The following is a 25,557-nucleotide window of genomic DNA, read 5'->3' on the forward strand; positions in this document are numbered from 1 at the left end:
TTTTCCAGTAGTTTTGATTTTTTTAATTTCTTATGAGAATTTGCTTTATTCTAATTCTCCTGTTTTCTTATTTCTCTCTTTTACAGGAAGCGATCATTTGGTTAATGACCATTGCATTTCGGCTGCCGAGAAACAAAAAGATCAATTGAGAGCCCGTTTGGGTTTGCTGTTGGATCATGATCAAAATGGCAATACCAATACTACCACCAGCAGCAGTTCTTCTCAGAACATCAGTCCAGAACAAACTTTGGCCACTGGCAGCTCTGGTCTTTCGGTGGATCATTTTGGTGGCAGTCAATTATCGGTGGCCACTAAAGAGGATACCTATAGTTTATGCGGCAAATTGAAGGCCTGTTCTTTAACCGATAGCAATGGTTATGAAGTATTTCCGGTAAAGGCTCGCAAAGCAGTGGCCAGAAGATCGGCTCGCTCGGCTCAATTGGGTGTGAATAATAAACGTAATGCTATCTATAAATCTTCATCCTCATCTGTACAACCTGCCATTCAATTAGCATTGAAACCTTTGTTCTTTGAGGTGCCTCTACAAGAGCCAGATCCACCCTTCATTGGACGCCAATGGTTGATACGAGAACTATCGAATACCTTAACTGCCACCGAAACCCCAGGTGTATTGATTAATGGCAATCCAGGCACAGGAAAAACTGCCTTTATTTTGCAACTGGTGGAATATTCCTGTTTTGGTAGACGCAAAAATACCAATGACAGTGAACCAGATGGCATCTACTATCAAATCAGCACTGCCAGTGATCGTATGCGGGCCTTGGCCTCCTATGTAGTAGGCTATCACTTTTGTCAAGCTGATGCTAATCTAACATGCTTAGTGCCCGATTTTGTGCATTCTCTTGCCGCCCAATTATGCCAGGCTCCCCAGTTGGCTGCCTACAGGGATTATCTGCTTAACGAGCCTCACCTTCAGGACATTTTGAGTGTTAAAGAGTGTATTGCAGATGCTGAACGTGTTATGCGCATGGCCATTTTAGAACCTCTAACAATACTTAAGAGATCGGGTAAAATACCCACTAAAACTTGTGTCATCTTGGTGGACGCCTTGTGTGAGGCTGAATATCATCGTCCTGATCATGGTCACACTATTGCCACTTTTCTTGCCAAAATGACACAATACTTTCCCTCCTGGTTGAAAGTGGTGGCTACGGTGAGAACCCAAATGTTGGAGTTTGTCAAGGGTTTATCGTATACGAAAATGACCTTGGATAGCTGGGCCTCTAACGATCTGTTGCAAAAGGATATGCTGGACTATATAACGTTCCGTGTTAATAATAGTACGGATATTCAAAAAAATGTGGCGGTGATTAAGGATCACAATACCGGTCAATTGAAATTCATTGGTCATTTACAGTCTTTAACCAAGGGCTCCATGTTGTATGCTAAACTCATATTGGATCTTATAGAAAGAGGACAATTGGTTATTAAGTCCACCAGCTATAAAGTGTTGCCCGTATCTTTGGCTCAAATATTTTTGCTGCATTTCAATTTACGTTTTCCCACCTCGTGCAGTTTTGAAAAGGCTTCACCGATTTTGAATGTTTGCTTGGCAGCCTTGTATCCCTTAACACTAAATGAGATCTATTACACCATTTGTTCCATGAAAACTGATGAGGTTATGCCCTGGGATGAATTTTTACAAAGATTTAAACTATTAGATGGTTTCCTTATCAAGCGTATAGATAATACTTACATGTTTTTCCATTCCTCCTTCCGGGAGTGGTTAATACGTCGAGATGAGGGTGAATCACCAAAATTCTTATGTGATTTCCGTTTAGGACATGCCGCCATAGCATTCCGTCTATCACGTTTGCAGGCTCCTTTAGATGCAGAACAAACTTTGGAATTGGGTCATCATATGCTTAAGGCTCATATCTATCGCAACAATCAAGGACCCCAATCTCCTAGAGACATGCAATCCTTTTGGATTTCATCGGTGGCAGATAATATCTCCGCTGCTTTGGGCTCTTTACGCAATGTCTATAGTCCAAATTTGAAAGTATCTCGTTTGATTCTGCTAGCCGGAGCTTCTCCGCACTATCGCACCGAATTTATGGGTGATGCCACTATATTGTGTATAGCTGCTCATGAGGGTATAGTACCCATGGTTAGTTTATTGCTGGAATTTGGAGCAGATGTAGGTCTCACCAATAGCCAAGGTTGCACACCCTTAATATTGGCCGCCATGAAAGGTCATTGTGATGTTGTACGTTTACTTGTGGCGGCCGGCAGTAGTTTAGGTCAATGTGATACCACTCAAAGGTGTGCTCTAGTCCAGGCCGCCCGCATGGGTAGATTGAATGTGGTTAAATATTTATTGGCCTGTGATTGGACACCACGACCCAATTCCTCGGATGTTACTTTACCAGCGGCTTTACATCAGGCTTTAATAGCAGCAGCTTCACAGGATCATATTACTATATTAGAAGATCTTTTAGATATGGAAGATATTGACATCAATGTAGTGGAACCTACTTCGGGAGATTTGGCTTTGACCTCAGCCGCCCGCAATGGCTGTTTAAATACAGTGGAAATATTGCTGACAAGGGGAGCTAATATAGATTTACACAATAAACATGGTTTTACGGCTTTGGGTTTGAGTGTCAAAGAGGGTCATTGGGCTGTGGCCGAAAAACTCTTACAGAGTGGTGCTGACTTAGATGAACCGGTTACCTCGGCTAGAAAGACTTCTTTGATGATAGCGGCCGAAGAGGGTCATCTGGAAATAATGGAACTGTTAATAGAACGCGGAGCCAGTTTAGAAACTCAAGATCATGAAGGTTTTACTGCTCTCTCATGGGCCTGTTTAAGAGGTCGACAAACAGCCGCCAAAATACTTATAGACAAGGGATGCAACAAAAATCATGCCGACAATAATGGACGCACCGGTTTAGATTTGGCTGCCTATCAGGGTTCAGCCAGTCTAGTGCAGTATTTATTAGAACAAGGTGCCAATATAGAACATGTTGATGTCAATGGCATGCGTCCCTTGGACAGAGCCATAGCTTGCCGCAATATACAGGTGGTACAGGTATTCTTGAGAAAAGGTGCAAAACTAGGACCCACCACTTGGAGTATGGCGATGGGTAAACCGGAAATCTTAGTGGTTTTACTTAATAAACTATTGGAAGATGGCAATGTACTCTATCGTAAGAATCGTTTTCAAGAGGCTGCCCATCGTTATCAGTATGCTATAAGGAAAATTTCGAATTTGGAAACATTGCTAGAGAGAAGTGCTATATTTGCCCAGTTGAGAACAAATCTATTGTTAAATCTATCCAGATGCAAGAGAAAACTTAATGTAAGTAAAACCGAAAACAAACATTTTATTAGAAGATTAATAACTAACTTTTTAACTTTTTCAATAACAGGAACTTGAAGAATCAATAGATTTGGCAACACAAGCTATAGCACAAAAACCCAATAGCTATGAAGGTTATTATGCCCGAGCTAAAGCACGCATGGAGCATGGTGATCTCAATGAGGCTTTGGTCGATGCCAATGAAGCCATGCAAAAGGCTGCTCAAACGGGAGTCTTAAGCGATGTAGTCGAAGTACTAAAACGTATACAATCCGAACTACTAACACGCATAACAAATGAGGGACGTAATCAAACCTCTACATCTTCGTCCGGTTACGAAGTGTGCAGTGGTGTCATTAGTGGTGGTTTAGGTGCTGCAGCCAATTGTACCAATGGTGCCTTAGAATCTCAACATGAGATAACAGATTTGTAGTAGAGTTCTATAGATTTATGTTGTTTCTATTTTAATTTTTTAAGCATAAAACGAAATAAAAAAAGTTTTTTCTTAAGAAAAAATAACAGAATTTATAAATTTTAATTATTTTACGTTTACTTTGCGCAATTTGTATTTATTTAATATTTTGTCTTAACCCAATAAACCAAAGAACGATATGATAGCGAAAACGGTATTAGTTTATAAAGGCGATTATGATATCATATTTTAACATTGAAAACGATATTATTATAATATCGTTTTTAAATATTTTTGTTTCCAATAATTATTTGAAAAAAACTTCAAACAAAAAAAAAATAATTTAAATTCAACATTTTCAAGCGAAATATAGATAAAAGCTAATCTAATAATAGTTATTTTTAATTGTGATTAAGCTTTGAATAATAATAATAAACACGGTAAGTAATCATCTCATTTTTGCAAAAACAATATTTATCTTATGTGTATGAAGATTAAAAATGAATTGTATATGTATGTACGCAATTTTTTATTGATTAGAAATAAGAAAATGCCTAGAGTAGCGGGGAAAAGAGAAAGTAGTGCAATTTTCAAATATTATACGGAATATTCAAATTGTTCAGATATAGAAATTCCCGTCGAAGAAGAGGAAAATGAGAATGTATTTGATTCTTTCGATTCAAACAATAGTTTTAGTGAGGGCAGTGATAGAGAACAGGAGTCTTTACGTGACCAAATAGCTCAGTGGTCTATCAAACATAACATAACAAATGCTGCTCTAAACGATCTGTTAAAAATTATCAGACATAGTATACCCAATTTACCAAAAGACTGCAGAACATTGAAAGAAACACCAAGAATCTGCAATAAAGAAACTATTGAAGGCGGAACATACATACATTATGGGATAGTTAGTTTCCTTAATGAATATCTTTCACACAATAAAATTTGTGAAGAGGAAATATCTATTAATTTTAATATTGATGGTCTTCCCGTTTCCAAAAGCTCGGGATTGCAAGTATGGCCAATCTTAGGCAGTGTTAAAAAAGTTATTTTTATTGTGGGGTGTTTCGAGGGTTATTCCAAACCAAAAAATTCACAGGAATTTCTAAAAGCTTTTGTGGAGGAGTTGAAGGTTCTCATTTATGAGGGATTTACGTTTGAAAACAAAGTGTACAAAGTTTCAGTGGGCTATTTTATTTGTGACGCACCCGCCAGAGCATTTGTGCTCAATATAAAATCCCATTCAGGATTTTACTGTTGTCACAAATGTCAAATTCAAGGCGAAGTAATAAATCATAAAATGATATTTGATAATCAAAAGTATCCAGATAGGACTAATTTTGATTTCCGTAACAAAACTTTTCCAGAACACCACACAGTATTAAGCCCTAATGCTCTCGAAACACTCCCAATAGACATAATAAACAAATTCCCTTTCGATTACATGCATGTGACATGCCTAGGTGTGATGAAATCTCTATTGAAAGCGTGGTGTAAGGATAGGAAACAAAATTATTCGTTATCTTCAGCAAACATTTTAATTTTAAACTCAGAATTATTAAATATCAATTCCCACATACCACGAGAATTTAATAGAAAGTCAAGGACCATAAAAGAATTGGACCGTTGGAAAGCAACAGAACACAGGTTATTTTTGTTGTACACTGGGCCAACTATTATGTCAAAATTTTTAAGTGCTGACAGATATATCCATTTTTTAAAGCTTAGTTTGGCCATGAGGGTATTATTGGGTGAAAATGATCAACAGTATTCCCTAGCAGAGAACCTATTAAATTCCTTTGTTGAAGAAATACCTCAGCTTTACAATAGTTATTTTACAACATACAATTATCATTGCTTAACACATCTGGCTAATGATGCTAAATTGCTCGGTTCATTAAACAGCGTTAATGCGTTTGAATTTGAAAATTATCTACAAGAAATTAAAAGATTTATCCATAAAAAATCCTTCATTGGCTCTCAAATATATAACAGAATGGCAGAAAAAAGCAAATATAACATAAGAAATTTTGAAGGCAACAAAATTGAAACCAATGTATTTTTATCGTTTTTGAAGACACAAAATTACTACTTTTCAACTCAACATCCGGACAATTACATTATATTTCAAAGTAAAGTATTTAAAATTGATAGTATTATCGCAGAAGGATCCGAATACATGTTTATGGGAAAAGAAGTTTTAAATTTAAGGGACCTTTTTGAGCTACCGATGAAATCATCATATTTCAACATATTTTCGGCAAATTCTATAAATTTTTCACATGAGATATCTAAAATAAATGTTGTTTCTGTAACAAAATGTTTATGTTTACATTTTAACAATCAATTTATTTTTATTCCATTTATCCACTAAGAAGACAATGAAGCGTTCACACGATTTTAATATATTACTGGACAATGAAGAACCTGAGTCCACAAATAGTACATATAAAAGAGGTGAGAAATTGGTAATAAAAAAATATTATAAATATGACAATATAATTTTACTCATTTATCTTCAGATAAACTAGATATAGTTTTAGAAAAACTTTCCAATATCGAAGTCAAAATTACTAGCAACACAAACTTATTGGGAAGACTAACACAGGAAATTATTGTAACAAAGAATGGAATGAAAAAATTACAAGGTGATTTAGAAACTAAAAATTTAAACATTTTACCCAACACTCCATTCGAGGATCTTAAACAGTTTATGGAATTCGATTCAGACGTAAAAGATCCAGCTAAATACGCTATATTGGTAAGTATAGTATTTTCAATATTGTTGTAATATAAGTAAACATTATTATTATTGTTATTATTATTATTATGATTATTATTATTATTATTAATATTATTACAGACAAACAACTTTAGGAGAATTACGGCAAGTTCACATATGGAATTTGTTTTCAAATGCTGGAGAGTCCTTATGAAGGACTCTGTGGCGAAAAATCTTTCCTGGACTGGCACAAAACAAAAAAAATCTGTACAAGAGTTGTCTTGTACAGCTGCCATCAAAGGTGGGTTTTAATTTATCTAAAATTTTCATATATTTGCATATTAAAAATGTACATACTTTTCAGATGCCTTCATGAAAAAGTATCCAGCTGAATCTGTAGATGCCTGTGCCCAAAAAACTAAAAAATTTTTTTTGTATGCCAACGATAGATTAAACAAAATAGAAAAATACAAATCGAAAGCTAATTAAACCCATTTATTCAAATAACCGAATCCCTATTTACTTTAATTTTAATCACAGTAATTGTTTTTGCGCATTTTTATTCACTATTTGTTTTTTCACTTTCTTATATTTAAATCGCATTAATTGTTAATTAACATTTATTATTTATTATATTATTTAAAAACAAACAATACAAATATACATATACATATTTATATGTATAAATAAAAAGAATGCAAATATTTATCAAAAATGTTTTGTAGGTTAATTATAAAACTAATAGACGGTTATAAAAAATGCAAAAACCATATTTAAATGGAGATTTTACTATCGTCATTACTGGAAATTATAATACCGAAAACGATATCATAAAATTGTGGAAAAACGATATCATTAGGAAAGGTACAATTTTGTACGTAAATACTATCGTTCTCGATACGAGAACGAGTATCACTTATGATAGATTTTATCACCTAAGTGATATCGTTTCGATATCGTTATAATATCGTTTGGTTTACTGGGAATTATTAAAAAAAAATGTTTAATTTATAATAAATTATTTTACTTCATAATATTCTATAGTTTCTTATAATCTTTAATTAGTTGGAATAATTTTTCTTTATTATTATTTTATTATATTTAAAATGTTTTTTTTTTTTCAATATTTTATTATATAATATTTGATAAGACAAATAATAATAATAATAATAATACATTAAATTTTCTTTGTATGTATATTTTTTTAAGAAAAGTGCAAAACAGTTGCATGTAAAAAAAGAAAATAAACAAATATTTTATTAAATTTTAATGGGGTCCTATTTTTCAATTATTCTAATATAAGTGTATATAGGTTATATAATATAAGTATACTTTTGTGTTAGTTAGTTTCATTATAAAACAAATACTTAAAACAGCATTTATTTATATTACTAAATGGAAATGTTATAAAATATTTTATTAAGCCGAGATTCCTATCAATTCCTTTTATCGTGTTCCATTTGTTGTGCAGTTGTCAGCTGATTATTCACAAGTGGTACGAGTACTTGTAAATAGGGTTCATAGTCAGGTGCTGAAAAAAAATTTTAAAAATGTTTAAATTTCATGATTTAACTATTGCAAAATGGTTTAATTCTCTTAAATATAACATTATCACGTTCCTCATTCCCTAAAAACAAATATTCAACTTTATTGGCTGTATACTGTATGTATGCATCGAAGTAGCCTTCAATAACGTTCACACTAATGCTCTTATATGTTGACCGGCCGCTCTGTAACATTTCAGGGTAGGATTACGTACTGTTTTTCTGGGTAATTAATAGCCTCCTAGGGTCCTACCCTAAACGAGAATGGACTGAGAGATGTAATGTTATGCTTGGAGCATAGGTAATATACTTTAGCTCAGTTTTTGGATATAGAGGGAGTCATTAGACCTAATCAGTTTCAAGTTTACCTAGTGAGTTGAACAGTTTCGATGGTAAGCAACAAAATTATCAACTCAACCCTAGGAATTGAAAATATTCGGAAACAAATTACTAGGAGTACACCACAATGTATTAACATACATGCTGGCGGTCAACTCTTTGAATCTACTGATCGTATTTCTGAGCATTTAGTTAGTACTCTAGATTTCGCAGTTACCCCTTCAATAGATATTCCAATTAGGAATGAGTGTATTAGATCCGGATTACTGTTTGAAGGGTGTGCGTAGTTTAGTAAACAGTGACATAACATTGTCATACAGACTTTCAGATGAATGTAGTATCTTTCAGCAGGAGATCTTAGCAATTTGGAAAGTCGTGGACAGAATAAAGACAAACAGCAATAACTGAAAAAATATGTTGATAGTCTGGAAGCACTTCAAGCTTAGGGAACACGTTACATTCTAGCTTAAGCGTGAATTGGGTTATACAAAATAAGCTTGTGTTTTGTGCCAGGCACTGTAACATACAGTGTAACGAGATCTGATATAAATTGACTAGACGGGATTCTAATCAGGAGGATGGATTGCAGAATCTCCGAAGCCTTATTGCAAATGTTAAACGCTAAGGTAACCAGAGTACCTTTAGAATTGGATAGGAAAAGTATAAGGACTATAGTAGGAGCACTTGATGTACTCGACACTTCGCTTTTAGAGTCTTTGTAAGAAATTGGTATACAACTGCATTAGAGTACAGAGCCTGAGACGGAAATGTCTCGCCAAAAGTATCCACGATGATCTAGGAAATGTTTTTGCGGTGTGATTATCTTCCCCTCCAAAACCATTTGGAGGGAAAGACAACTCTTCACTTCACTAAGAATGAGATGGTATCCCATCTTCTTTGTAACTGTCATGTCTTAGCTGCGGCTCAAACCCGGACGCTTGGGTCGGCCTATTTTAGTGATCTATCTGACTTATCGAATGTTCGATTGAAAGTCTAATCGCGTTCTTAAATTCGACAGAATGGATATAAATCTAAATTCTCACCAAGTTGGACGTAATCATTATTACACGTATCTATTCTACGACAGTTATTCTGCCCGTTTCCTTCTTTGCCAGCTTTCCCTACTCCTCTCTTTCTATCTCCTCTATTTCTCTCTTTATACTATCTCTTTTTCTCTTCTTACAGGTATTCTTACAAAAGGATGACCCAATTGTAACCATATATCTTTCTGGTTATCTATGAAAACCTAACCTAACTTTTCACTTTTTCCTCTCTTACTCTTCCTTTGTTCTTTCTTAAAAGGAATCACAATGAACCCTTTGCGTCTCCGTGTGGATATATGTATACCTTATAGTATACAATCCGAACTAAACTAGGAGGAAGAATCCACCCGCAAGCGCAAGCTAATACTGTGAAAATGGGATGGATTAGAAATGTCACAGACAGATGTAAACATACTTTTCGACAGTCAAAAGGCTCATAACCGACTTCTCTTTCTGTGGTTAGCTCTCTATCAAATGGACACTAGGTAACTCAGAGTTTATTGGTAGCAAAAGTGTTAATTCAATTGTTATTAAGCTCAGGGAACTTGAAGAAGTTTACCTGACAAATGCAAAACCGTTCGAGACAATGACAGCGGATTTAAAAACATAGTGAGCTGGAAATGCAGGACTACGAGCATAAATTTATTATATTGCACGAGCATGTAGTGAGGTTACTGAAACACTTGAACATTTGCTCTGCCATAGCAATGGCTTGGTCAAATTAGATCCGAACTATTCGGTCGTAATGATATTTCGGATATAACATCCCTAAGGAACATTAATTGATAAATTTTAAGAAATTACGTTCAGAAGACTGAGTTTTTGAAACACTAGACTATGCTGCACTCACCAGACCCTAGCGGCCTATATGTATATCTTCATGATATGATGTTTATATTATTCTCCTTTCCTAATAATTGCAATACACACAACGAATTGTTTGGGCAGATAGAAAACCTCCAGCCAATTGGACAAAACAAATAAGGCCACCCAAATCTGGTCATGTTTATTAAATAAACAACACAAGCATTTTACTTACTTTGTTCCAATAATGTTTCCAAATCATCAGCATTCTGTAACGTGGGTATATCAGCATTTGTAGATTCTTTTAAAATAACACAAATTTCCTTAGAAGCTTTAAGCAAAAACAAAGGAACATGCATATTAGACAATTCCTTGTTTAAAGAACCAATGCCACGAGCGGCAGTAAAATCGAAATCTAATAAAAAGAAAATCTTAAATTAATAAAAAGAAATCGCTTAATATATTACTATAATTCAACAAACCATCAACATTCGAACAGTCCAATATAACAGGAGCCGAGCCATGGGTATTTATAGCCTTGGAAATACCCGTGCGTACCCATTCGGTAGCAGGGAAATATAAAGAACTGTGTTTGGGTCTTATAAGCAAATAAGAAATGCCATGAGCAGTCTAAAGAAGAAAAAGGAAATGCATAATTTAAATAAATTGAATAATGATTTCAAAAATACCTTTAATTTGTCAACAGCTAAAACAGGACGAGCTACCCGATACACCAGAAAAGCTACATCAGTGCCCACACCCAAAATTAAACCAATTTCTACACCCACCGCCAAACTGATGACAAATGTTATAGCACCGGGTAATAACTCACGACGACTGCAACGCCACAAGGGTTTAATAACCTTTAATGGGAAATAATTTTTATAATAACATTGAGTATAAGTTGTAAAGTTAAGTTGAAACTCACCTCAAACTCAATCATAAAGATAACAGCCGATATGATAACAGCACTTAGGGAGGCCTTGGGTATATATTGAAAATATGGAGCCAATAAACCCAAAGCTAATAACACCAAAGCACTAGTATAAAAGCCACCAATGGGTGTTCTCACCCCGCTGGCATGATTAACAGCACTGCGAGAAAATGAACCGGTAACGGGTATCGATGAAAAGAATGAACCCAATATATTACTTAACGAGAGACCCACAAGTTCTCTTGTGGGAGAGAGACCAGCTCCACCAAAAGCTTTTGAAATGGCCACATTACCCAAGACAGCAATTATGGGTAAAACTATCATTGAAGGACCCAATTCCTCTAACATATCCTGATAGTTTTGCTTGATCTCAGTGCCATTTGCACTTAGTATAGTAGTTTCAAATTTGGGTATTTGAAAATCGGGCAAACCCGATTTAACAGTGCCCGTTAATATAAAAGGACAGCTGTCTTTACTGTCACAGGTATAGTAGGCAATAGTGCTGGCCAGTAAAACTATCAAAGCATTACGACCAGTGGCTATGATCCATATAAAACTTTTAAGGAATGCCTGGCCATTGTTAAGTTTTAAGTCTTTTAGTTTCTGTTATGAAAAACATGGAATGGAATAATTTAGTTATAAATTAAGTATAAGATAATGGTGGAAACCTTACCCTTAATAATAGTAAAATGGTAATGGCAGTTACGCCCAAAGCAAAATCGCCCACTCTTATTTTATCTAAATTCATAAACACAGATTTCATGGTGTTGACAAAACCCGAACCAGAACCACCACGCAAGCCCAAGAGACCCTTAAATAAGAAAAATAAAGAATTTAATTAGAAATTTATATGAATTGAGTGAGTCATACCTTTAATTGTGAAGTACCAATAATAACGGCAGTGGCGGAAGTAAAACCCACTGTAACGGGCAAAGAAATCAAATCCACCAAAGCGCCTGAAAATATGCATTATTTGTATATACAATATAAGAAACAAAATACAATTTCATTTCTCACTTACCCAATCTTAATAAAGCCATTAGTAACTCTACAATACCCGAGATTAAACACAACATTATGGCATAGGCAGGACCTGATTGTAAACCAAAACTTGTATGGCGACTAGTCATTAAAGCCAAAAGGGCGGTGGGACCTATGGTAACTTGACGGCAACTGCCCAAAAATGCATAAACAATGCCGCCCATAAATGCTGAATATAAACCATACTAAAAGCAAAAAAATATTAAAAAATAATCTCTTAAATTCCTTAACAAATACTCACCTGCGGTTCCAAACCCGCTAGTGTGGCATAAGCTAAACCCTGAGGCAGTACTGTAAGACCTACAGTTATACCCGCAATTAAATCTGATACCGCATCTTGACCCGTATAGCCTTTAAGCCACTTCAGACCCGGCAATATGCGATATGCTAATTTTGTGTGACTCATAATGGTTTGGAGTTTTTATTCAAAAATATCTATAATTAAATAAAATGCAATTTAGTTTTATAAATATTTATTATTGCGTTCAACTTGATTGTATCTTTTGTTAACAAAAAAAAAAAACTTTAACAATAAAGTAGATATTGTAATAATATAGACATGACAATTTTATATGATTTTTAAATTAAATACAATCACGATCATATGGAATTTACGCACAAATGGTGGACAATGGTGGGCAAATTAAAATATGTACTATTTTTAATGGAAATTAATAGGATCGACACTTTGAAAATTATTTATTTGCTATAATAATAAGCAATTTAATAAATTATAAATAATAATAGTTTAAAAAATATATAACTAAAGAAATAAACATTATTAAATAACGTCATTACTTATTTATTTAATTAAGATTGCTCTTAATAAAACACAAATTTTTTTAAATTTTCAAATACAAATTTCATATATTTAATTAAAAACATACGTAAAACTTTATTAAATAAACATTTCTTTAAATTTGTTTACATTTTAAACAATTCAAAGTCTATTTCTAAACAAATATTTGCCAAAAACTTCATTTATAAACTGTTAAGGATAAATAATCTTAAAAAAACTCAATTTTCTTATTCCGAATAACAAATTATATTGTTTTCTAAATTAGATTTATATGGTCAATAGCACTCGATTAAACCGATAGGTTAGGTTGTCACACTGTCTTAGATTCATTTGGTCAATAGCATTTGGTTAAACTGGTCGGTTAGGTTGGTACACTGTCCGAATGTTTACATCACTGAGAGACACGTGGATTCATTATATTGTTTCATTTATGATACTTGTAAAGAGAGAATGGTGAGTAATACTCTACTCTTCTTCTTGGCAGCTTCTGCAGAAGTCATTACTCGGCTTGTATCTCTGAGCAATGCTGCTACGTTACTTAACTTCCAAGAGTAAAAACATCACTTCACAGTCGGCAACAGCACCTAGATATGTAATCGGTAGACCGAAACACGAATCTTACAGAGAACACACTGTGGCAAATCTGGTATGAACAGGGTAAACCCTGAACATACCCAGACAAGGAAGGAAAAATTAATGTACAAGACACTTTGCATCCATCACCATTCAACCCAGAACATTTCGCATTCATCCGACACACAGGACAACACAAAATCCGAAAATCTGATCCGTGGGCTACCAGTTCCCATGGTACCGTATACCCGAATCACATAAACTTGACACCAACTCATTTCCTACGCTTAATCCCACAGTCACTCCTCTGTGGGCTATCTGTTGACTCGGCAAGGGCACCGAGCTTATCCCGAATTATAGACCGTATATCAGTCCTTATATACGACAGTATATCAGTCCTTTAATCAACAATCACTAAGAAACCTCAGCCACCACGTGCACCCCGAAAGAACTTATCCAAAAGTCGGGACAAGAAAATGTCCGAAACTCTGCCCTGTGGGCTACCGATTCCCGTGGTACCAGATTATGTAGTTCTTTGGTTCGACCTCATGTCAAATCATTCCAAAGAAAGACCGATGATACATTTGATCATGTTGTAATGTCTACTACAGGTAGCACCTCTTTTCTCCGGAATTGCAATAACACCAAGATGTGGGAAGTCCATCTCGATGAAGGATGTCCGGAATTCTATGATGTTGTTCAAACATCAATTATAACCTTAAGGCGACTTGACAATCGGCGTATATTCCATAGAAATTGAGCTAGTTTCCAGCCCTTTTTATGGGTGATATGGCACATATGCTTCTGTTCCCATATGTGCTATATCACCCATAAAACGGGCTGCAAACTAGCTCAGCCATCTCTTATGGCATCTCTTGTTTTGAACAACAGTACAGATTGATTCCATCACTTTTGGATCGTGTTGAATCAACACCGCAAAGCTTTTGTTTAAGAGATTATCTGGGGGTGTAATAGCTAATATCATCTTGATTTCTCTTAGGCTATTGAGAAAAATAATCTGACTGAATCATAGGCGGAATTAAGAGCAATTTATTGACCATTTGATTGATGGGTAACCAATTCATCACGACAAAGAGGGCTTAAGATGGAGCCGTAGACTGAACACAGTCCAAGAAAAAGGAATTAATAACCGTAAATAATGGAAGACAAAGGTGAAAGAGCCAACAAAAAACAGAAAATGGCGTTTGGCATATGGTAGTGACGAAAATGGTAAGATGGGTTAATCAAACCCCTTTAAAAAAACTAAGAATGCATTTGATCGTTCTAGTCGAATAGAAATCTGAAGATGCCATTAAGCTTAGACCCAGATTTCTCACCAAGTATGGAGTAACTGCCAAGAAAACTGTTTCTCTTAACGGCTATAGCAGGGCATTCACAGCGAAGATGGAAAACCGTTTCTTCCTTTTCCCTGTCTTTGCAACTGCGACAGTACTCATTGAATGAAAGCCCAAGTCGAGTTACGAGTTAAATTCTGCCTACTTCGGTCCACAAGGTGTTTTGAGCGTTTCTCATCGAAAGAAGATTATTCCATAAAATTTCAGTTTTTTGAAGAAAGAATCTGAGGATACTGCTTTTGATAAAACCTAACGGAGTTGCTACTGAAACGGTGTTAGAGTTATCAAGAGCAAATCCCGTTCTGGCAAGCACATCTGCCTGTTCATTTCTATAGTAGTCCCTATGCGCTTGACCCAAACATGGGTCTTGGCAGTATAAGAGTTTAGTGAGAGAATTGCCACTAGACTATCGACAAAAATTCCTATGCTGCCACGAATACTGAGTATCCCACAGGCTGACATTATCGCAAATATTTCAGCCTGAAAAACATTACAGATGTTGGGAAGACTGTGAGATATACATACTTACCCCAGCTTCTTCAGAGAAGACACCAGAACCTAACTTTTTACTTCATACGACATAAAACTTGATGTGTAATAGGTATAGGTAGATATCCGAAGGCACCTAAAATGTTATTACAATTATCTGATCTCTAATCCTCACACAAATTCGCGGTATAAGTTTTTTCCTTTTTTTGAACCATTTTTTAACATAATTTAATATCCATTTATTAAAGTTCTCTACCGCTTGTCGTACCCTACCGCCTCATTCAGTACACTCACTACGGTGTACCTTGATCATGAGATATTTCAATATCACTACTTAGATAAAGTTTTAGCATATGCTTCAGTTTTTTCAGCGGAATATACGATATATGTTTAAGCCTTTAAGTGGATCGGGTTTAAAGATTTTCCGTTATATTATGTATATCTTAAATTAAGATAATTTTTTATAAATTAATCGCCAACTGATTACAATTTAAATTTATTTTTTATACCCTACACCACTTTAGTGGGGAGGGTATATTGGATTTGTGCTGATGTTTGTAACATACAAAAATATTCGTCCTAGACCCACCTTAAAGTATACCAATCGGCTTAGAATCGTTTTCTGAGTCGATTAAGCTATGTCCGTCCGTCTGGCTGGCTGGCTGTCCATGTAAACCTTGTGCGCAAGGTACAGGTCGCAATTTTCAAGATAATTGGATGAAATTTGGCACGCACGTTTTATTTGACCCAAGGACGAAGCCTATTGAAAATGGTTAAAATCGGTCCATTATTTCACCTAGCCCCCATACAACAGAACCCCCCGAAAAGGGCTTCTGAGCTCATAATTATGTTAAATATACAGATATATCGATAAAATACGGCACAACTAAGTTTTATAGAAGTCTTGATGACCCTGCCAAATTTCATAAAGATCGGGCCACATTTGACCCTAGCTCCCATACAAAGTCCCCTTCAGAAAATTACTTGAATGTCCCAAATTAGCTTATAAACACAAATATCGCGATGAAATTCAGCACAATAAAATATTATGTCAATATAAATATATTCACAAAATTTTATCGGGCTTGGTCCATATTTGCCCCTAGCCCCCATATAAAGCCTCTTTCAGAAAATTAGTTTTTCATCCATAAATTGCTTTAATGTATCGGAACAAGGGAATATTGAAGATAAATGCTTTATTATGAAAAATAAATCACATTTAATATTCATAACTGGTGTAGGGTATCATATGGTCGGTCACGCCCGACTATAATTTCTTACTTATTTTTTTTCGTTTTGGAAATTGTAAAAACATTTGCGACCTTGTTCTATAGCTAATACATTTTAACAATAAAGCATATGTTATGCTATAAAAAACTGGAAATTTTAAAATTCTTATCAATGGATAATTTAAAGAGTCTTTAGCACTTGAAATATTATTAAATTCCAATGTAAATATCATAAACATTTTGGCATAACAATTCTAGCAAATGAGACACTCAACTCGTATGCTTTCTCCAGAAAATAAATTTTGATAACAGGTATTTTGTCTGTTCTAAGTTTTATTTTTAACATAATTAAAAATTCTATTCAAGCACAAATATACTCGTGCCAATGATTTGCAAAACGTTTTAACCGCCATCAGGTTTTAAACACGTGCTAATATGAGATCATATTTATCAAACCAAAAAAAGAACTAGGTTGAAAGGTCTAATTAAAAGATTTTAGATAATTTTTAGCAGTTGTGGTATAATTCCTTGCTTTTGTATATTATTTTTAAATAATTATTTTATTTGTATATATTAATTTTAAATTATTTAAATAAATGCCAAATTAATAACAATAATATTACGCCAATTACTGATAACAAAATATGCAAATCATCAAAATAACATTTTGGAAAAAAATCAAATTTCTAGTAAAATTAATAAATATGTATTTGGCATTTGAAAATTTAAAAAACAGATTCACTCCAAAAAGAAAATTTAAAAGCTAGAATTTATCCATTAGGTTTTCCAGATATCATGTCATTTATGACACGCTATAACAGCGGGAAGGTCTTTCGACTTTCGAATTTTTTTCCAAATTTTGTTGGTCTAAAAGTTATACGTTGGTCTCTGGTTTAATAATTTGTTGTTCTGAAAAATCTCCCAGATACTTGTATAAAATAGTGTTTTAGGTATGACAATGTTTGAATAGTAGGTTTATAGTTTAAACATAGTGGAACATTGTCACCGGTTATATTAGATTCTGTTGTTGTAGTTGTAACTGATTGGCTGTAACTGGATGTGAAAAAACTTCCGGTTCATACAGCTGTTGCTGAGTTAACAATCTTTGGCCGATTGAGAATCGGGTCGTTCTGGAACGGAGATCCAAATGTCGTGGGAACGATTATATTCTGTAATCTTGAACGATTAAAAATAACGTTTTCTATTGATTCTAGTTTTGAGACGCCTTTCAGGATTCATCACAAATCTGATGAAAAAACTCTATTTGAGCCATAAACAATATATCCATTAAGCTGTCTGGTTTCATAACCATCTAATTGAGGACATAGCTTCTTATATATCTAGGCCTGCGGCCTTCTATATCGTTAAGATCTGTTTCATTGTCTGAAAGGTCCCGATTTTGACATTACTAAACAATCAACATATTTATCACGGTTTAACCCTATTTCCGTGGGCATTTGTATTGGGGCTATTTGAAATCGTGGACCAATGTTGTCCATTTGTCCAAACAAACTTTGTCAATAGAAACTCACCAAAACATTCCGCATTTTGGTGTTAAAAATATTGTGATTCATTTAGTTCTGAATTCAATATTAGAGTAAAAATGCAGAAATTGGAGAGGGATAAACAAGCGGCTGTCTTACATAAGAATATTCTAAATATGTACTGTCACGGTACAATTATAATTATCTTGTGATAATCTTAACCGTTGTGATCCATTGTGTTTCACTTAATCAAGAGAAAATGAGAGAGATATGGCGCAAAACTGAGATAGATATTGAAATTGTGAAAATAAGAAAAGATATATTTATCCTCACTATAGTCTCCAATCGAAATTTCCCTAATAAAACCTAGCATATCTTATGGGTTACACCCAGCAATACTCGTGGAACTTCTTTCCATGCCATTTTTGTCTGAGTCTCTGTATTCTAGGACAATGGCAAATATTTATTTCAGTCGTTTCTAGTGCCTCAATATAATCGCACAACCTGCAGAAGCCCTTGTCTCTCAACTATCCTGAACTATCTCAATCAAAGACTTAAGACTACATATTTTCAGTCCTATAAGTATATTGGTTGCATCATGTCTTAACCATACGCTCTTTGATACTATGCAGTCCATTTTACCATTCCTGGACTGGTTATTGATGTCTCTGAATCTGTCATAGATTATACTATAATAAGGTCAATATCTAGACAAAGTTCAATTCTTGTAAGTTCGTCTGCATTACAGTGTGTTGGTACCCAACACAGCCTTTTCGTAAAAAGTCTCATAAGATCACTTTGATCTGACAGATCCCAGAGCAATGTGATCCCATATCAATTCCGTCGCTTTCCAAAACAAAAGGATCTCTATTGAAATATATTATATTCGTCTGGAAGTCAGAAGTACCTTTTTATATCCGTGCAATGTTAACATCGTCTTTGGTGGCAGTAATCATTTTGGATCCATCTTGAAATGTTTAACAGATCCAAGACATTCGTTCCTACTCGTAAACAATGTTGTAGCAAACCTACTTTGTACAAAATGCTCGTGTGATTATTTCGCAAAGATTTAATTAACGAAGTAGGTTCCTAACTGCCACACTCGCTGTATAGGGGACAGATAAAAATGTATAATGATATCAAGAACCAGGGTTGGCAAATAGAATTTTCAAATTGTACAAAACAGCATTAACAATTGTACTTTTTTGATTTCATTTGTACCAAATTGTATTAGCCCATAAATTAGATAATAAACAAGTTCATTTGGTCACCAGATTGGTCCATAGACTATACAGTCTGTAGACTCCCTATGGACTACACAATAGAGTCGTCTATAAACTAAACAATAGACTACTTTATAGACTAGACAATATACTAGTCTATAGATTAGAATGTTATATATTAGTCGAAATTCAAATACATAGAGTTGTCTATAAACTAGATAATAGGATAGTCGGTAAATAACGCAAAGGCTACTTCATAGACCAGTCCCTACACTAATTTATAGACCAGACCATAGAAAATTCATTAGACTAGGCCAAAGTCTAGTAAAATGTATTTTAAAAGTATATTCAAAATAGCACTTAAAATACCCCTAAAATGATTTAAAATTTTAGGGATCGAATAAAAAATAATCCTAAATAAATAATAAATAATTGTTGAAAATTATTACTGCTTGTCTGGTTGTAATCTCTTTTAGGTTTTTAAACAATATGAGAGAATAAAAACAAGAATTATATTTTTCCTCTTCAGAATTTATCGAAGGGCTTCCTACCTTTGAACTTTGTGTCAGAAGTACAATTTCAGATTATTATTTCAATAAGGAAATGAATTTTAAATTGTACAAAATCGGTCATTGGTGTACCATTGTACTTTTGAAGATTGAATTGTACCAAAAAAGTACAATTGTACCAATTTTGACAACCCTGTCAAGAACCTTTTGTGGAAACTCTTTATAGCAAATGTGATGGCCAAGAGAGGCACAAATTTGAGATTTATTGAGTTGCTTTCTGAAGCTACTACAATAAAGATATCTTGTTGGCTAGCTACAAAAAATTTCCGGTCAGTGCACAATAATGATGCTACATGAGGAACGAAGGTCCTCCAGTCAAGGAAAATTATGTTATGCTGATATCCAGGGATGTCACCTGAGGAGTCATCCCAACTTTAACATCACAGAGTTAGATGCTTCCCGGAGGCGTGTCAGGGAGATCATAGGAAGATATGTGCCGGATCCCTTGTTCGTAATTTGAAAACAGCAGGTTATAGCCTGAGTGTCGTGTCGGCAACCGCCTATAGAAAAACTTAAATCCCGCAAGCCGACCCCACTATATGCCCAGCATTTAGTTACGGTCCCCATGAATTACTTCGCTTAGCCCAATGGATTTATGATATAATTCAGTAGAAATTGATTGGACTCAATGCAGAACCCCCGCATTAAAATTATATAGTTTAAACTGTTACAGCAACTATTGTTTTCTTCTATAAGTCCTAAAATGATAGAAAATCCCCGTTTTTTACCATATTTGAGACATAATTGCGCGAAGACATCTTTGTTATGACACCTCAAAAATGATCAAAAACGTAAGTTTTTTAATTTTAAGAACACAATATCTCAAAAAGAGAAATTCTGAGATCAGATTCCGATTCAGCGTAATCTTTAGAAAAGTATACTTTAGTCTCTGGGTCTGTGATATTTGAAAGCTTTATTCACTTCGGACATAACAAATGAAATAACACAGATTCTAAACAATAGGTATTACTACCTTCCGATATAAAATTGTTTACTTTTAAATAAATATCTATAAATTCCTAAGTTCTATTTTGCTTAATAAGCAATATTATAGTAATTAAAATTCCATAAATTTAATTTGAAATGACATTAACCTATAATACTAGTATTATTGACACAAACTTCAAAATAAAACTAAAACACCACAGAAAGACTCACCAATTTATAACGAACTGTAATTGATACAATTTCAATTTAAACACTTTATTAATAATATTAAACGAGTAAATTATTTTGATTGCATCAAAGTATTAAAAGCATAATTAATAATATATTTAGAAGTTATTATTTAATATTTATTTTCTTTTTAAATTTAGTACACATTTGGAATGTCTTTTTTGTTTATATTAGCACAAGTGTTTCACGTTTTTAGTTAAAAATATTTTATTTTAATATTTTTTGAAAGTAAATAAATTCTACCAACTTAAAAACACGTATTATTTATGTTAAAATTTGTATAAAGAAAATAACAAAATTTAAAAAATAAAAAACAATAGAACAACTGTTAGAACGAACATCAACAGTTTAAAACTCCGTGTGAAATGTATGACGGACGGTTACAAACTGAATAAAAGTCTAGTCAGATCAATGCGTCATTTTACAGTTCTCTATAAGAAGTGAGTATGTATTTAAATATATTTACGTGTATTGTGTATGTTTATATTAGGGAGTCCCGAAACCGTTCTAATCGCTAAAATATTGCTAGCAGATATCATTGGTGACAGATTATCTACTTCATCAGTACTTTAGTCCGAAGTTTTGTGGAATCATGCATGTTATCATGTTTTCACTTTTTATAATATAGTTGAACAATCAAAGGAATTTTATTCTGAGTTCTGAAATGGATTCGATTTGATATCGATATCAGCTTCAAAATGAAACTTAAAAGATTTCTACTAATTACCTGAATTTACTTTTTATCGGAGCATTGACACTAACATAATGAGGAAGCTGTAATATCAGTTTATAGCAAATGTTTCTCTTACAGGAAAAAGAAGTTTGCTTATTAGTACCAAATTCCAAAAAACACTCAAATATCGACTCTTTTCGTTCACAGAAAACTTTTCACCGCAAAACCTAAAGTAATTTTTATTTACTGAAAAAAAATAAACAATATTGTATTGCAAATTGAAAAAAAATATAAATTTTCTCTTTGTCGATCAATTAAATAATAAAATCTAAAAAATGTGAGTATGAATGTGTTGTACTTTGAGCAATCTTTAGAATTATAGTGCGGTTAGTTCTAAAGAGTGTTTAAAATTATCGATATACAATTCTTTTTGTTTGCATACTTTTCTCCAAATAGTTGAGAGACTCAAATACTGAAATTTTTTTAATTAAATCTAGTCATGTAAGACTACATTAGCGTAATCCAAAACTTTTGTTATCATTTCCAAAAATACAATGATTCCCAATTTAATTTTTTCTCACTCTACAAACTTTTGTTATCACTCGGAAAATCTTTGAAAGTTAAAAAACTAAAATATTAAATAATTTGTTTTTATTATTTTTATTTATACGGTCCCAATTCCACCCAAAGATTTGAGTTTAAATAGATATTTTCTAAATTTTGTTTAAAAAATTCTGAATAAATTTAAGTAAACACATAAAAGTAGTGTCAGAGGTCAAATTTTTGAATATTTAAAATTGTTCATAAATAAACAACGTATTTGTATTTGTTGTCGAGTTAGAAGTCGATGAAACTTCATGGGAATTTGCCGTAAGATCTGAACAATAATACTTTAATATTTTATGTATTTTCATACTACAGTCTACTGTATAATCTAGTCTACAGTATAATCTAGTCTAGTCTATAGTCTAGTCTATAGTCTAGTCTATAGTCTAGTCTGTAGTCTAGTCTATAGTCTAGTCTATAGTCTAGTCTATAGTCTAGTCTATAGTCTAGTCTATAGTCTAGTCTATAGTCTAGTCTATAGTCTAGTCTATAGTCTAGTCTATAGTCTAGTCTATAGTCTAGTCTATAGTCTAGTCTATAGTCTAGTCTATAGTCTAGTCTATAGTCTAGTCTATAGTCTAGTCTATAGTCTAGTCTATAGTCTAGTCTATAGTCTAGTCTATAGTCTAGTCTATAGTCTAGTCTATAGTCTAGTCTATAGTCTAGTCTATAGTCTAGTCTATAGTCTAGTCTATAGTCTAGTCTATAGTCTAGTCTATAGTCTAGTCTATAGTCTAGTCTATAGTCTAGTCTATAGTCTATAGTCTAGTCTATAGTCTAGTCTATAGTCTAGTCTATAGTCTAGTCTATAGTCTAGTCTATAGTCTAGTCTATAGTCTAGTCTATAGTCTAGTCTATAGTCTAGTCTATAGTCTAGTCTATAGTCTAGTCTATAGTCTAGTCTATAGTCTAGTCTATAGTCTAGTCTATAGTCTAGTCTATAGTCTAGTCTATAGTCTAGTCTATAGTCTAGTCTATAGTCTAGTCTATAGTCTAGTCTATAGTCTAGTCTATAGTCTAGTCTATAGTCTAGTCTATAGTCTAGTCTATAGTCTAGTCTATAGTCTAGTCTATAGTCTAGTCTATAGTCTAGTCTATAGTCTAGTCTATAGTCTAGTCTATAGTCTAGTCTATAGTCTAGTCTATAGTCTAGTCTATAGTCTAGTCTATAGTCTAGTCTATAGTCTAGTCTATAGTCTAGTCTATAGTCTAGTCTATAGTCTAGTCTATAGTCTAGTCTATAGTCTAGTCTATAGTCTAGTCTATAGTCTAGTCTATAGTCTAGTCTATAGTCTAGTCTATAGTGTAGTCTATAGTCTAGTCTATAGTCTAGTCTATAGTCTAGTCTATAGTCTAGTCTATAGTCTAGTCTATAGTGTAGTCTATAGTGTAGTCTATAGTCTAGTCTATAGTCTAGTCTATAGTCTAGTCTATAGTCTAGTCTATAGTCTAGTCTATAGTCTAGTCTATAGTCTAGTCTATAGTCTAGTCTATAGTCTAGTCTATAGTCTAGTCTATAGTCTAGTCTATAGTCTAGTCTATAGTCTAGTCTATAGTCTAGTCTATAGTCTAGTCTATAGTCTAGTCTATAGTCTAGTCTATAGTCTAGTCTATAGTCTAGTCTATAGTCTAGTCTATAGTCTAGTCTATAGTCTAGTCTATAGTCTAGTCTATAGTCTAGTCTATAGTCTAGTCTATAGTCTAGTCTATAGTCTAGTCTATAGTCTAGTCTATAGTCTAGTCTATAGTCTAGTCTATAGTCTAGTCTATAGTCTAGTCGATAGTCTAGTCTATAGTCTAGTCTATAGTCTAGTCTATAGTTTAGTCTATAGTCTAGTATATAGTCTAGTCTATAGTCTAGTCGATAGTCTAGTCTATAGTCTAGTATAGTCTAGTCTATAGTCTAGTCTATAGTCTAGTCTATAGTCTAGTCTATAGTCTAGTCTATAGTCTAGTCTATAGTTTAGTCTATAGTCTATACTATAGTCTAGTCTATAGCCTTATATAAAGACGAGTATATAGTCTACGAAATAACATAACATTTAAAAACACCCTGTATTTATAGTAAACATTTCTGCAATCAAGCAAAAAAGTCAAAGACCTATACATTGTTATTGAAACATAAAAGAAGCTGGGTAAGCATAAATTAATGATCGATAAAACCAGTTAATTTTTGTTTATTCAACAAAAATAAAAAAATCAAAGGTCTCTCTTTTTCACTAGAAATTTAAAACGTAAAAAGAGAAATTAAAAAACGTGTAGCATCTCTTCAATACCACTCATACGTATAAATAATTTAAATATAAAGTAAACAATGAAATAAAATAAAATAAAATTAATATTAATTTAAATATAATAAACCGTTAAAAGGAAAGTTGTTTATTTTAAGATGAAGTGTGTGTGTTTGTGTTTTATACATGGCAACACTTAACATAAATTCCTGTGCAATTTTTTTTGTTTTCATTTTTTTTACCTACTCTCACTTTTTGTTGCTGTTGTTTTTTCTCTCTGTTATTGTTTTACTTACCAGCTGATAGTTTTTTTGCACAATTTTTGTTTTATTTAATGTTATTTATTGATTTTTTGATGATTCTTTTATGAAAAATAAAAATATTTTCTATTTACAGATGAATATACACAAATTATTTTGTTTTTTATTAGAAATACTTGTTTTAATTATAAATTTTGTAGCACTTATTACTAGCTGAACGAAAACTGTGCCGAATAGTTTGTTGGCAGTATTTAATGTGAGTTACAGAATGTTAGTAAACCAAGTGTTGCCAAGGCTGCAAAATTAAATGCACTGTAAAGGGATGTTGTCAATATGTCGAAATTGTTAATAATCGAAAAACTTAAATGAAAATGTATATGATTTCAGTAAAAATAACAATTCTAGTTATTGACGAACTTTTATTTTATAGCATGAACAGGTTAGAAATAAACATCTGACATAATACACCTGGAAATATGTAATTTAATTCTAGGAATACAAATTTGGCAACATCTAAAATTACATATTTAACCAATTAACATTTGTCTGTTAATTATGTGTTCAGTTATACTGTTATTAATGTAAACAAACAAACTCAACATTGACAAAATTACCCGCTTTTGTATATGATATTGTTTTATCATAAACACTGTAGGAAAATTGCCGGATAATTGATAGATCGGCGCTGTCAAATTCTATAAATGAAAAAGTTCAATAATCTGC

At 33.3% G+C, this 25,557-nt stretch overlaps 3 protein-coding genes across 7 annotated transcripts in view; 2 read left to right on the forward strand and 1 right to left on the reverse strand.

Moving 5' to 3' along the window:
• Positions 1 to 3,892, forward strand: part of LOC119606175 (protein TANC2) — a gene marked incomplete at its 5' end in the record, with an annotated part of 78,564 nt that extends 74,672 nt beyond the window's left edge. The window contains 2 exons of the mRNA XM_037959585.1: positions 87 to 3,325; positions 3,396 to 3,892. Of these exons, the coding sequence (XP_037815513.1) occupies positions 87 to 3,325; positions 3,396 to 3,758 (3,602 nt within the window). The remainder of the gene's footprint in view (positions 1 to 86; positions 3,326 to 3,395) is intronic.
• Positions 3,893 to 4,043: 151 nt separating this feature from the next.
• Positions 4,044 to 6,966, forward strand: LOC119606176. 3 transcript variants are annotated; one of them, XM_037959587.1, is made up of 5 exons: positions 4,044 to 4,177; positions 6,116 to 6,197; positions 6,263 to 6,501; positions 6,604 to 6,763; positions 6,827 to 6,966. In XM_037959587.1, exons 2-5 carry the CDS (start codon positions 6,122 to 6,124, stop codon positions 6,949 to 6,951), a joined length of 600 nt encoding a protein of 199 aa, XP_037815515.1. In that variant the 5' UTR covers positions 4,044 to 4,177; positions 6,116 to 6,121; the 3' UTR covers positions 6,952 to 6,966. The 3 variants fall into 3 exon arrangements, with proteins under 3 accessions (XP_037815515.1, XP_037815516.1, XP_037815514.1); XM_037959588.1 differs by having other exon boundaries at positions 4,051 to 4,177; positions 6,119 to 6,197; XM_037959586.1 differs by lacking the exons at positions 6,116 to 6,197; positions 6,263 to 6,501; positions 6,604 to 6,763; positions 6,827 to 6,966 and adding an exon at positions 4,278 to 6,114 and having other exon boundaries at positions 4,137 to 4,177.
• Positions 6,967 to 7,667: 701 nt separating this feature from the next.
• Positions 7,668 to 25,113, reverse strand: LOC119606177 (sodium-independent sulfate anion transporter). 3 transcript variants are annotated; one of them, XM_037959591.1, is made up of 10 exons: positions 24,871 to 25,113; positions 12,409 to 12,602; positions 12,148 to 12,352; positions 11,997 to 12,082; positions 11,800 to 11,937; positions 11,121 to 11,729; positions 10,882 to 11,055; positions 10,675 to 10,822; positions 10,428 to 10,607; positions 7,668 to 7,993 (listed from the first exon to the last, which is right to left on the reverse strand). In XM_037959591.1, the coding sequence occupies exons 2-10, from the start codon at positions 12,571 to 12,573 to the stop codon at positions 7,899 to 7,901; spliced, it is 1,800 nt and encodes a 599-aa protein (XP_037815519.1). In that variant the 5' UTR covers positions 12,574 to 12,602; positions 24,871 to 25,113; the 3' UTR covers positions 7,668 to 7,898. The 3 variants fall into 3 exon arrangements, with proteins under 3 accessions (XP_037815519.1, XP_037815520.1, XP_037815518.1); XM_037959592.1 differs by lacking the exon at positions 24,871 to 25,113 and adding an exon at positions 20,983 to 21,024; XM_037959590.1 differs by lacking the exon at positions 24,871 to 25,113 and adding an exon at positions 21,047 to 21,439 and having other exon boundaries at positions 7,669 to 7,993.
• Between the last annotated feature and the right edge of the window lie 444 nt (positions 25,114 to 25,557).

Source organism: Lucilia sericata, unplaced genomic scaffold (assembly GCF_015586225.1).
Source record: "Lucilia sericata isolate MDLA Ls3-8-SP2 unplaced genomic scaffold, ASM1558622v1 Contig000556F_arrow, whole genome shotgun sequence".
In the NCBI taxonomy this organism is placed as follows: domain Eukaryota; kingdom Metazoa; phylum Arthropoda; class Insecta; order Diptera; family Calliphoridae; genus Lucilia; species Lucilia sericata.